We start from the raw sequence: 12,096 nt of genomic DNA, 5'->3' as shown, positions 1-12,096 counted from the left end.
ACTAATTTCAAATGCAAATAAAACAATTAAAATATACACAAATGACTTTTTTGTCATGGAATAGTCTTTACAATTTCATTTCTAAAACAGTGAAACATGAGCTTGAGAGACGAGACTCGAACAAGAATTCATTTGAAATCTCATTTATCCTCTGGTACATATAACCTCAGGAATTTACTTCCAATAAGATCTCTTCCACATACAAAAACAGATAATAAAAGTTACAAAATGAGTATTAAATATGTCTTCAGCTTTACTGTATAGTCACTGTATATACAAGAATTGTCAATATCCTGCAGAAAAAAAAAAATCTAGAAACAATTGCCAAAAATAGTTTTCTCTTACATAAAAAGAAGAACAGAGGAGTTGTATGACACTGTTGGGCTTTGAAAAAGCAAATAAATGTAAGTGCAGTCTGTCTGAGTTGACCAAAATGATCAGAAGACTCCCAAGTTATCAAAAAGCCACCAAATACTGATAAAAATAAACATCCCTGTGATGGCAGAACTCCATCCCAAAACATACTGAAGTCAAAAGCATTGCAGCACAAGAGCTTTATCACCTCTAGGAGAAAAAAGAACCACAAAACCCTCCAAAAAGATGACTCTAACCGAGTCTTAATTACTTATTTAAAATAAAATAAATTTCACGGTTAATTACCTTGACAGCATCTGTATAAAACATACTGGTATCAAATGTCACAAATATTAAGTAAACTGCTGTTTTCAGTAGAAAACCACTGAGTCTGTGATTGTCAATTCCAGATATTTTACTAGTCCTAGAGTAAAAACATCGGTGTAAAACTCCCTAATTCTATTTAGCTGTAACAATTAGGACTTCAGATGATTTGAGATCAAGCACACTCCATGTCAATTAACACAAATTATTATTTGAAGTAATCTTAAGACAGGCCATATATTGACAGCTATTGCAAAAGAATGGCAGTACAAGAAAAGATTGACAATAACCTCCTTCCATTGTCAGTCAAACAACATTCGCCGGCAAAGCAAAAGCATGTCAAGTTATAGGGAACTATCAAGGGACGTAAAACCATTGCCCCTACTCTTAAAAGCTGAGACTATGTCCATAAGGACTTCCCGAGTTTCATTTAGACAGCAAAGAAATGACCGGTGATTATGGGCAGCCCATATTTGTCTCAGAGCTCCTGAAGTGCACAGGAGCCCTTGTATCCATATGACATATCAAAATATGTTCTATACAAAAGAATCATCCAATCACAAAAGTTTCTGGTTCAGGATCTCCCATACCATTCGTCTTCTGAAATAAGGCATGTGTTTCTGTTTGAAAAATGACAAAAGGAAAAAATGAAAAATTCATATACAAGTGTGACCAGCCAATAATTTATTTCAAACTCTATCCAACTGATGCTCACCTGTGTGAAGGTGATTGGCCGGTCTTTGGTGATGTATTCAGCATATTTGCACGTGAACATTCCACAATCACTTCCATTCATTTGCTGAGGAATCTCCTAAGGATTCAGAAGAAAAAATCTTTGAGATGAGTCTCAAGCTTTTTTGTAAATTTAAAGGGTTAATTCATCAGAGAATGAAAATTCGTCCATCTTCTACTTACCATTGGAGCATCCTAGGTGTATGTGACTTTCTTCTTTCAGAATACCGTATTTTCCGGACTAAAAGTCACACTTTTTTTTCATAGTTTGGCTGGTCCTGCGACTTATAGTCGGGTGTGACTTATTTATCAAAATTAATTTGACATGAACCAAGAGAAATTAATCAAGAGAAAACATTCTGTTCTGAAAACAATGTTTTCTCTTTGTTCTTGTGACTCATAATCCAGTGCGACCTATGTTTTTTTCCTCATCATGACGTATTTTTGGACTGATGAGACTTCTACTCAGGTGCGACTTATAGCCAAAAAATATGGTAATCCAATCGGAGTTATATAAAAAATTGTCCTTGCTCTTCCAAGTCTTTCAATGGGGGTAAGTGGATGTGTGTTGTCAACAGTTCAGTAGACGTTAAATAAATAGCACTTATCTGTAATAAAACATCCCTCACACAGCTCCAGGTGGTGAATAAAGGCCACCTGTAGTGAATCCATTTGTTTTTATAAGATAAATATTCAGATTTCAACCGTAATAAATTTTTTCTCACTTTTCGTGACTGTTTGGAACCGAAGACGTGCAGGCGGATGTCTGAGCTGCATGGTTAGTGACGAGCGTGGAGAGAAAGACCAAAACAAAATACTCCTCATGAATTAGAAGCACAAAATGAGGATTTGCAAAGAAAAACTTCAGAAGATTTCAAAATAAGCCAAGAGGAGACTTTTTCTTTTGCTAAAGTAAGGACACTTTGTTTCCGCTTATCCTACATTTCCCATAGGCGCACGTGCATACATCTTCCGCATACCAGTCAGCAGATGTTAGAAAAAAAAAAGTGTTATCCTACATTTCCCATAGGCGCACGTGCATACATCTTCCGCATACCAGTCAGCAGATGTTAGAAAAAAAAAAGTGTTTATTACGGTTGAAATCTGGATATTTATCTTACAAAAATGCACGGATTCGCTGCAGTGGGCCTTTATTCATCCCCCAGAGCTGTGTTAGGGACGTTTTATTACAGATGCGCGCACTTTATTTCACGTCTTCTGAACTGTTGACAACAAACACCCGCTTACCCCCACTGAAAGGCGTGGAAGAGCAAGGACAATTTTTTGAATCAACTCCAGTTATATTATTCTGAGAGAAGAAAGCCACATACACCTAGGATGCTTCGAAGCGGAGTTGAACATGGATGAATTTGAATTTTTGGGTGAACTAACCCTTTAAGCCCTAAATTATGCTTACGTAGGTAAACTCACATTGCGTCTTTTACTTTTTAGAGTCCATTCTGAGGTATCAAAGTTCTGCCCCTTCTTTTCTTCACTTTCTTGTTTCAGATATTTTCTGTTATACAGAGACACAATTAAGACACATTTGACAACTGTCTAGTCATACATTATTTATTCTGTCCATTTCTTAATGGGTTATCACGGGACTCATTTTGAAAAGGCACTTCTTGCAGACCCGTTTCATCATCTAATCCTCAAGCAGCACTCACAATAAAATCCTGCAGGCCTCGTCGTTATTTCCTCCCATTGAATCAAAGTAAGTGATGCTCTTCTTACGAAAATCTACCACCTTTCAAAAGGCAAAAAAAAAGGGGTGAGATGTGCCAACCTTGACTTTACAGCAAACCTATTTGTATTCTTCATTTATTAAAACTGATTGAAATGCATCATAATGCTACATTTATATTTATGTATTTAGCAGATGCTTTTATCCAAAGCGACTTACAGTGCACTCAGACTATACTTTTTTTTTTTTTACCAGTATGAGAGTATAATACTATTCTGAATAACTTGTGAATGTCAAGAAAGCAAGCATCAATCCTCATGCACATGTCCTCAATGTGACCTTGCTGCTGGTTAGCTACTTACAGACAGGCACCAGTGCACCCCCAGGTGGACAGGCACCAGAATGATGTCTACAGAAAAGATGTCCACTTTCTTGGTCCAGCGGCGGACCGCAGAGTAACCGGAGCTCCGCAGCTTGGGAAAGAAGAAGGTGTTGAAAGTGTAAGCCGAGGGCAGGTTGGGCTGTTTACTGCGCTCCACCAGCAGGTTCATGTAGAAATTAATAACCTGCAATAGAGGAAATATATCAGTCAGACACTCAAATCACTGACAAAATGATAATTATGGCAACACCTCAAGACAAAATGATTAAGAAGGGACTCTTTACAGAATCCATTTACTGACAGTCTTGTACAGAAACCTGAATGACGATATAAAGTTCTGACCTCATCGTTGAGCCAGTTAAGGTGGTTGAGCGTCTGGAGGTCTTTTCTGGTGATGGTGAGGCGGAAGCCCTCGCTGAGAACCTCATCCAGATCACTGCCTCTCAGAGCTCTGCTCACCTCCTTCTCCATGTCCTGTGAGCACCACAAGCAGGAAACACACCATTCAAGTACAAAATAAAACACATACTAATAAAAGAACACAAATGTGACCAAAAACCAACAAGAACTGCGAACATAAATTGTTCAAAGTACTGTTAAATTATTTTAAATAAGTAAATAGAAAGAACATTTCAGGGGGTACTTAAAGTGAATATTTTAAGTTAGAAAAAGTTTGGAAATCTGCTGAAATGCATCTTAAGTCTGACCAAATTGACATTACAGCACTGAACTATAATGATTATACATTCAGTTAATGAAGTCAACTACTGCAGGGATCAAACAACTGTTCAAACAAATTAAAATGTTATGAAGTATAATGAAAAAAATATTTAAAATCTTTGAAATATTTCAATAATACTAACTTCACTTTGCACAAGAAGAAGTCAATGCTATAAGAAAACAACAATAAAAATGTTTGTTATAAACCATGCTGGATAACATCTGGATTTTCAGGTATTGCAGAAAGACAAATGCAATCTTTTCACTAACAGAAGCATTTACCTCTGTTAACTCTGGGAACTCTGGCTCCTCTTTAATAGGCTGAGGCGTTGGGATAACAGCTGCAACAGGAACCTCCCTCTCTAGAGGGACTCGAACCTTTAGCTCAACACTTGCTGGGGTGGCTCGACCCTCTCCTGAGAGGCGCTTATGATACAAATGAGAGCATGAGTGCTTTAATCACATAAAATGCAAGTGTAGCATAAAAAGAGGGGAAACTTACTCACCTGGCGCAGAAGCTGAGAGGCCAGAGCCTCCTGTTCTTCAATCAACCTCCGTCGCTCCCGAGCTCGAGAGTCATAGAGGCTAGTCCTGAAAATACACAGCAAATATGGCCGATATCACAAGCTATTCACTTCCATGAGCTAAATGCACCAATCCTTGTACACGTTAGACGAGACATAACAAGTACTCACAGTTCTTTGATCCACAGTTCAGCCTGGAAGCATGGCACACTAGAAAAGGTAAGAAAGTGTTACGTAGAGAGAAAAAAAAAAGAAATGGGTGAAAAGATAGACTAAAAATGTTATGCTACCTTGAGCTTTCATGCTTCTTCCCCTGCTGCTCCATCACAAAAATGACCGAATCTCCATCGTGAGCTTAAGAAAGTGAAACAGGGCATAAAGTCAGTCTTTAAGCCAGGATTACATTACAAACATTAAAAAGAAAGAAAAAACAGGACTTACCTGATGACTGCGTGTCCTGAGAGGAGGTATCCTGAAGGGCTGCTGGTGAGGGAGCTGAGGGAACACCTGATCCTTTAGTGCTGGGCTCAAGGTCATGGTTCCACAGCTGAGGCTCTGGAATGCTAGAGGATGCACCAGGACTGGGAAGGGCACTGGAAGTCTGGCTGGACCCAGGCCGGGGGCTGGGAGGCGGACTGGATAACCCGTAGGATGACACTCCAGCACCAGAGCCTGTTGGAGAGGCACAATGAAGAGGACTTCGACTGGACGACAGGAAGTTGGAGCTGAAATGAGACCAAATGTTTCGCTGTAAGTAAGAGAAACCATCAAAAATCATCCTAAAGGAATAGTCTCTGAAGAATACATGCCCAATCATTTGAAGCCCACCAAAAACTTCAGAAAGTTCTTGAAGACACCGTTAACAATCCATATGAATCGAGTGATTAATATGATAAACAAAAGATCAAACCTGTTGGCTTGAGTAGCAACAACAAATGAGGTTTGTACTGATGTGTTGCAAGCATGTTTGTGCTTTGGCAAGAACCAATGAGATTTGTTTTTGCATATCAAGAAAGCACAGCTGAGTTTCTGTGTTTACTATATTTGATAAACTCTATGCATATGTGCTGATTAACATTTTTATGTGAACAAAGCTTAAATTAAATAATTTAATTATTTCTTACAAAAAAATTGAGATGAGAAGATATAAATGACAAATAACAAAACTAAAACTAAACTGAAGTTTAAAAACAAATCCCAAATCGAATAAATAAACAGCACAAATAGGTATGTGACGATGCACCGCGAGCCGGATTGAAAATCTATGCAAATATGTAACGATTCAAATTGGTTGAGATGTTAAGTGAATCACAATACAGTTGTAGTCTTGATACTTAGTTTTGTCTTCATATCCAGGTGCATCTCAAAAAATGTGAATATCTAGGTCTTTATTTTTTGTTTGGTTTAAAAAATAACAAACTTTCTTCTATTCTAGATTCATTGCACACAAACTGAAATATTTCAAGAGTTTTTTTGTTTTAATTCTCATTGTTACGCTTAAATCTTAGGAAAATCAAAACTTCAGTATCTCAAAATTTGAATATTCCATTTTGAGCTTGATTAGTTTGATTAATTTTGGGTATAAATACTGGGTACCTCTTGGGCTAGTTTAGAACATGTACTCACAATTATGTGACTGCTGACTTGACAAATGTCCAGAAGACAATCATCAACACCCTCCTTAAGAAAGGTCATTGCTGAAAGAGCTGGCTGTTCACAGAGTGATGTATCGAAATATATTCATAGAAAGTTGACAGGAAGGAAAAGTGTGGTAGGAAAAGGTGGGATGACCACAACCTTGAGAAGATTAAAAAACTTAATTAGAAGATTAAAACTTAAAGCTTAACAAGGAGTGGACTGAAGCCGGAGTCAGCGCATCAAGAGTCAACACACTCAGACGTCTTCAGGTAAAGGGCTGCAGTGGTCACATTCCTAGAATCAAGCCACTCCTGAACCAGAAAAAAAATGTCAGAAGCATTTCACCTGGGGTAAGGAGAAAAAGAACTGGACTTTTGCTCAGTGGTCCAAAGTCCTCTTTTCAGATGAAAGTAAATTTATCATTTCATTTGAAAATCAAGGTCTGGAATCTGGAGGAAGACTGGAGAGGCACAGAATCCAAGCTGCTTGAAGTCCAGTGTGAAGTTTTCGAAGTCAGAGATGATTTGGGGAGCGTGAAGTCTGCTGGTGTTGCTCCATTGTGTTTTATTTAGTCCAAGGTCAATTTACCAGGAGATTTAGGAGCACATTATGCTTCCATCTGCTGACAAGCTTTATTTCCTTTTCCAGCAGGACTTTAGCACCTGCCCACAGTGTCAAAACCACTTTCAAGTGGTTTGCTGACCATGATATTACTGTGCTTGATTTGCCAAACAACTCTACTGACCTGAACCTCACAGAGAATCTATGGGGCATTGTGAAGAGGAAGATAAGTAACATCTGACAAACAATACAGAGGAGCTGAAGGCCTCTATCAAAACAACCTGGGCTTCAATAAGGCCTCAGCAGTGCCACAGACTGATCGCCTCCATGCCACACTGTATTGAAGCAGTAATTTGTGCAAAAGGAGCCCCAACCAATATTGAGCGCATAATTAAACCTGCTTTGGAGATCTTGAACATTTCAGTTTTGTACATTTTAGGAAATATTCAAATGTTTTGAGATACTGAATTTATAATTTTCCAATTTGAATAGTTATATGTTTGTATCGATTTTCAACAGGCTCGAGGTGCATTGCTACATCCCTAATAAAAAGTAGCCATGTTTGGAATGATATGAAGTTGAGCAACAGAATGATAGAATGTTCAATTTCGGATAAACTATCCCTTTAAAGAGCTCAGGTTTAGTCACAGACATGAAGAATACAGGTTTTGAAGTACCGTGACACAGATACTCACAAATCTCGATTCAAGCGAATGCTGGAGTGAGAACTTCCATCGTGAAGGAAGGTCGACTGGCCACCAGACACCATGGCTAAAAGCTGCCTATAAACCTCCTTTTCTTCCACACGCACGGACTATAAAAAAACAGCAAGAGCAAAGTCTAATTAGAGCTGCACTGTCTGGGGAAAAATATAATCAAATTTTTTCTGATTAAATAAAATAACAACAATCTACTGATTTGCTGTACTTGTTTGTTTAGCTACAGAATTTGGCCCAAATTGCAATTAAATATCAATTTGACTACACAACGATAATAATAATAAACATTATTATTACTACTACTAAATAAAAATATCTTGAGCTGAACATGTAAATGAAAACCGTTCTTCAATCTGAAACAGGCTGCACACTATATAAATCACAGCCCTTGTTATTTGATAATTCAGTTTCTCTCTTATTGTGTAGTCCTTCGTATAATTTTACCATTTATGTTGTCATTAAATATTTGGTTTATTAAACAAACCAGTACAACAAGTGTCGGACCTCCTGTGCTGCACAGCGGGCTCTCCTCTGGAAGAGACGGTTAGAGCTGCCGTGTGAAGGACTCTGGACCACTCGGATGGGAAAGGTCTTCTCATATAGGCTGGTATAATTGGCTTGTCCTGAACTGGTCTCGGGAGATGATGAAATACTACAACACAGAAAAAAAGTCCTTTCAATTTCATATCCTTGCATTTAATTACACTCTTTCCAACCGAAGCAATAATATCGAACGACAAAACATTTAACAAAAAAACAAATTCAATTATTTAATTATGATTCTTTCTAACATGAATGTCATGTTCTAACACATTTATTCTATGTTTAATTCAACCTGTGTGGTCGGTGGTACAGGGATCTGCCCAAGCGGGGAGAGGGGGATGGTTTTGACAAGGAGGCAGAGGGTAAATTAACAGAGTGTCCGTTAGCTTTGTGTGTCTCTTGGGGTGGATGGTCCATACAAACTTGTCTTCTGCTTGCTTTTGATATGGTGACAGACTGTTCAGTCTGTAAGGAATCTGTCACAACAGAAAAAAGACAATATATGTAACTTGCAGATAGAAAATAAAATAACGACACACAGAAAACATGACCAATTTACCATTACCAGTTTTTGTGACAGTCCTCCATTGAACTGAACTAGATGGAGCTACAAATGTGTCCTCAAGTATATCATGTGACCGATCCCCAAACTTTAAGAAAAAGCAAAACAGAAGTAAACATGCCAAAATATATAGCATACATAAAATGAATTAGATTGCATGACAGCTTTTGCTCTTCTGTGACACCTGATCTCAAAGAAATCAAGTAAACCCACTAAGATCTTGAGGAGCAAAAAAGTACCTTGTTTTCCGCCCATAAAGATGCTGATGCAGCGGAATTGGCTGCAGGTTCTGATGGTATTCCTGTTTGAGGGGGACCCGCAGATGTCGGCAACATGTTCCTTGGATTAGGTCTGACACTGTTCTTCATCCAAAAAGCAACACTCGAGCCATGTGTCTTCACTCCCTCAGCTGCATTCTTCACTGAATCCATAATATCTCCTAAGGAACAACAAGCAACAAAATGTTCTAGTAACTGGCATAAATCAGTTTTATCATGTATTCAGATTACTGTTTATTTACCCATTCTGAATTTCTTCACCACTTTCTCCTCCTCCTGATCAACTGCATCTCCATCTTCCAAACTGTATGAAAACACAAAATTGAGAAAGTTATGCGCATGTAACAAATATTTAAGAACACATAACAAATATTTAAGAAAAGAACAGGTAACAAATATTTAGGAAAATAATATGTAACAAATATTAAAGAAAATTTGTATCGAATGGTTTATAATTATAATACTTATATATAAACATACATTCATAAAAAAAAGAGAATGGAACAGCATAATATCAACTTTAATTAAAAAAACACATATTAGATTAAACAACGAAATAGACGAAAAATAAATAAGAAAATGAATAGTTTTTCAGAAACTCCGGACAGGCACGTGCTTCTAACTTCATCCCATCAAAACAATGACCGAATGTCAAAATCAAATATTTTGACTCAAAAAACAGTTTAAAGACCTAAACTTTTATTATAAGACCAAATAATAAATACAATAACAGTCCTTGCACTTTTACACTTGTAAGCGATCCGCTCGTAGTTCTTTGCACATATAAACAATCCTCTTACCAGTCTAGTGGTCTCTTTCTCCGTGATGTCCCGTCCTGATCCACTCTCACGGGACCGGTGTGATCCGCAGCAGCTGATGCTCCGTTTCGCAGACTGGCGATTCCGGTTCCGATCCATTCGTAAAACTTATTAAACATGATGAAGGACTGAAAGCCTCGATTGTAGCAGGATAAATCGTTAGGGCTGTCAGCGCAGTCCCAAACGCGGGCTCCCTCTGCCCTTCATCCGCATGCCACTGCTAACCAGCTTAGTTCGATAAAAGTAACTGAATCCTTCACTTAAACACGACTAAACTAGTTCAGATAAATCCTCACCGCTGATCTTTAGCTCAGCCAGCTAACCAGCTGCTAACATGTGAGAGACCAGCCCAAAAAGATTTACCTCTTCAGGTTAAGCGAGGTCCATATAGTTACCCGTGTGTGTTAGTATCTGTTGTGAATATTTTTTCCTAACTGACTTGAATTTCTCAGAACCCTTGAGGGATTCTGTGAATGAGATATTGAGTACACGAAGTTAAATTAACGCCTCCCGCTTCTTCCTTATTTAAAAGCAGAATATGGCCGATGCCCACATGTTAAAACCGCGCTTTCCCATTGGATGAGCATCATCAAGTGCGTCATCGGTGCGCAGTTTTTTCAAAGTGGAATGGTGGGATCGTCCGCGCTATGCTTTTCAACTTGTGCTAAATGTGTCTTTGGGAAAAAGAAAGATATGTCTTAATTATATATGGGATTTATTAATTTTAGTGACTTGAATATTTTGAATCGTTTAGTTCATTTGGCTCTCTAAGCAGGTAATATCGTTATACCAGTAGGTGGCGATTAATGGGTTAGTTCATCCAAAAATGGAAATTATCTCATTAATAACTCACCCTTATGCTGTTCCAAACATGTAGGACCTCCTTTTATCTTCGAAACACAGTTTAAGATATTTTAGATTTAGTCCGAGAGCTCTCAGTCCCTCCATTGAAACTGTGTGTACGGTATACTGTCCATGTCCAGAAAGGTAAGAAAAACATCATCAAAGTAGTCTATGTGACATCAGAGGGTCCGTTGGAATTTTTTGAAGCATCGAAAATAAATTTTGGTCCAAAAATGGCAAAAACGATGAGTTTATTCAGCATTGTCTTCTCTTCCGTGTCTGTTGTGAGAGAGAGAGAGTTCAAATCAAAGCAGCTTGGATATCCGGTTCGCGAACGAATCATTCAGTTCACCAAATCAAACTGAATCATTTTAAACGATTCGCATCTCTAATACGCATTAATCCACAAATGACTTAAGCTGTTCACTTTTTTAATGTGGCTGACACTCCCTCTGAGTTCAAACAAACCAATATCCCGGAGTAATGCATGCACTCAAAACAGTACACTGACTGAACTGCTGTGAAGATGAACACCGAGCCGAGCCAGATAACGAACAATAGACTGACTCGTTCACGAGAGAAGAACCGGTTGCATAGGTTTTCGGATCACCAGTAGTTCTTTCGGACAGTTCGATTCAATAAACCGGTTGAAGAAAACCGTTCACTAGTTCTTTTGAGATCGACGTAATGGCGTCATTTGCGATGATTGCTCTTGATTCAAGCCTTCGGTTTACCCGCGCTCATTACACTAGCACAGAATCAGTTCAGAATCAATCACCAAAAGAATCAGTTCAGTTCAGATGCCCTGTGTGTCGGTCTGCTTCACGCTGAATCACACATGTCCAGACTGCTTTGATTTGAACTCTCTCTCACAACAGACACGGAAGAGAAGACAATACTGAATAAACTCGTAGTTTTTGCTATTTTTGGACCAAAATATATTTTCGATGCTTCAAAAAATTCCAACGGACCCTCTGATGTCACATGGACTACTTTGATGATGTTTTTCTTACCTTTCTGAACATGGACAGTATATCGTACACACAGTTTCAATGGAGGGACTGAGAGCTCTCGGACTAAATCTAAAATATCTTAAACTGTGTTCCGAAGATAAAAGGAGGTCTTACATGTTTGGAACAGCATAAGGGTGAGTTATTAATGACATAATTTTCATTTTGGATGAACTAACCCTTTAATGAAGGTTTGTGTTTTATAAGCGAGTCATTGAATCATTAATTCAACCGAGTCTTTCTGTCTTTTTTTAATTACATGTCTACAAATGTATTAAAGGATCTAAGAAAGAGTTTTAAACAAACAAAAATAATTGACACAAAACTGGTCTATTAATCCTGTTTTCCTCTTTGATGTAGAATTAAATTTTAAGACCCCTCCCGAGGTGTAAGCTTGTTTT

General features: G+C 38.1%; 1 protein-coding gene across 1 annotated transcript; it reads right to left on the bottom strand.

Moving 5' to 3' along the window:
- Positions 1-127: 127 nt before the first annotated feature.
- On the bottom strand, positions 128-10,405 carry LOC113072557 (sentrin-specific protease 1-like). Its single transcript, XM_026245547.1, has 18 exons — positions 9,825-10,405; positions 9,267-9,328; positions 8,986-9,185; positions 8,750-8,834; positions 8,477-8,660; positions 8,146-8,293; positions 7,618-7,736; positions 5,165-5,448; positions 5,014-5,077; positions 4,895-4,933; positions 4,706-4,790; positions 4,482-4,625; positions 3,822-3,953; positions 3,460-3,663; positions 3,081-3,160; positions 2,842-2,926; positions 1,394-1,489; positions 128-1,298 (listed from the first exon to the last, which is right to left on the bottom strand). The coding sequence occupies exons 1-18, from the start codon at positions 9,959-9,961 to the stop codon at positions 1,236-1,238; spliced, it is 2,211 nt and encodes a 736-aa protein (XP_026101332.1). The 5' UTR covers positions 9,962-10,405; the 3' UTR covers positions 128-1,235.
- Positions 10,406-12,096: the final 1,691 nt, after the last annotated feature.

Source organism: Carassius auratus, unplaced genomic scaffold (assembly GCF_003368295.1).
Source record: "Carassius auratus strain Wakin unplaced genomic scaffold, ASM336829v1 scaf_tig00009457, whole genome shotgun sequence".
NCBI classification, from domain to species: Eukaryota; Metazoa; Chordata; class Actinopteri; order Cypriniformes; family Cyprinidae; genus Carassius; species Carassius auratus.
Note: the sequence above shows the minus strand (reverse complement) of the source record. Positions and strands in the feature narration are given on the sequence as shown.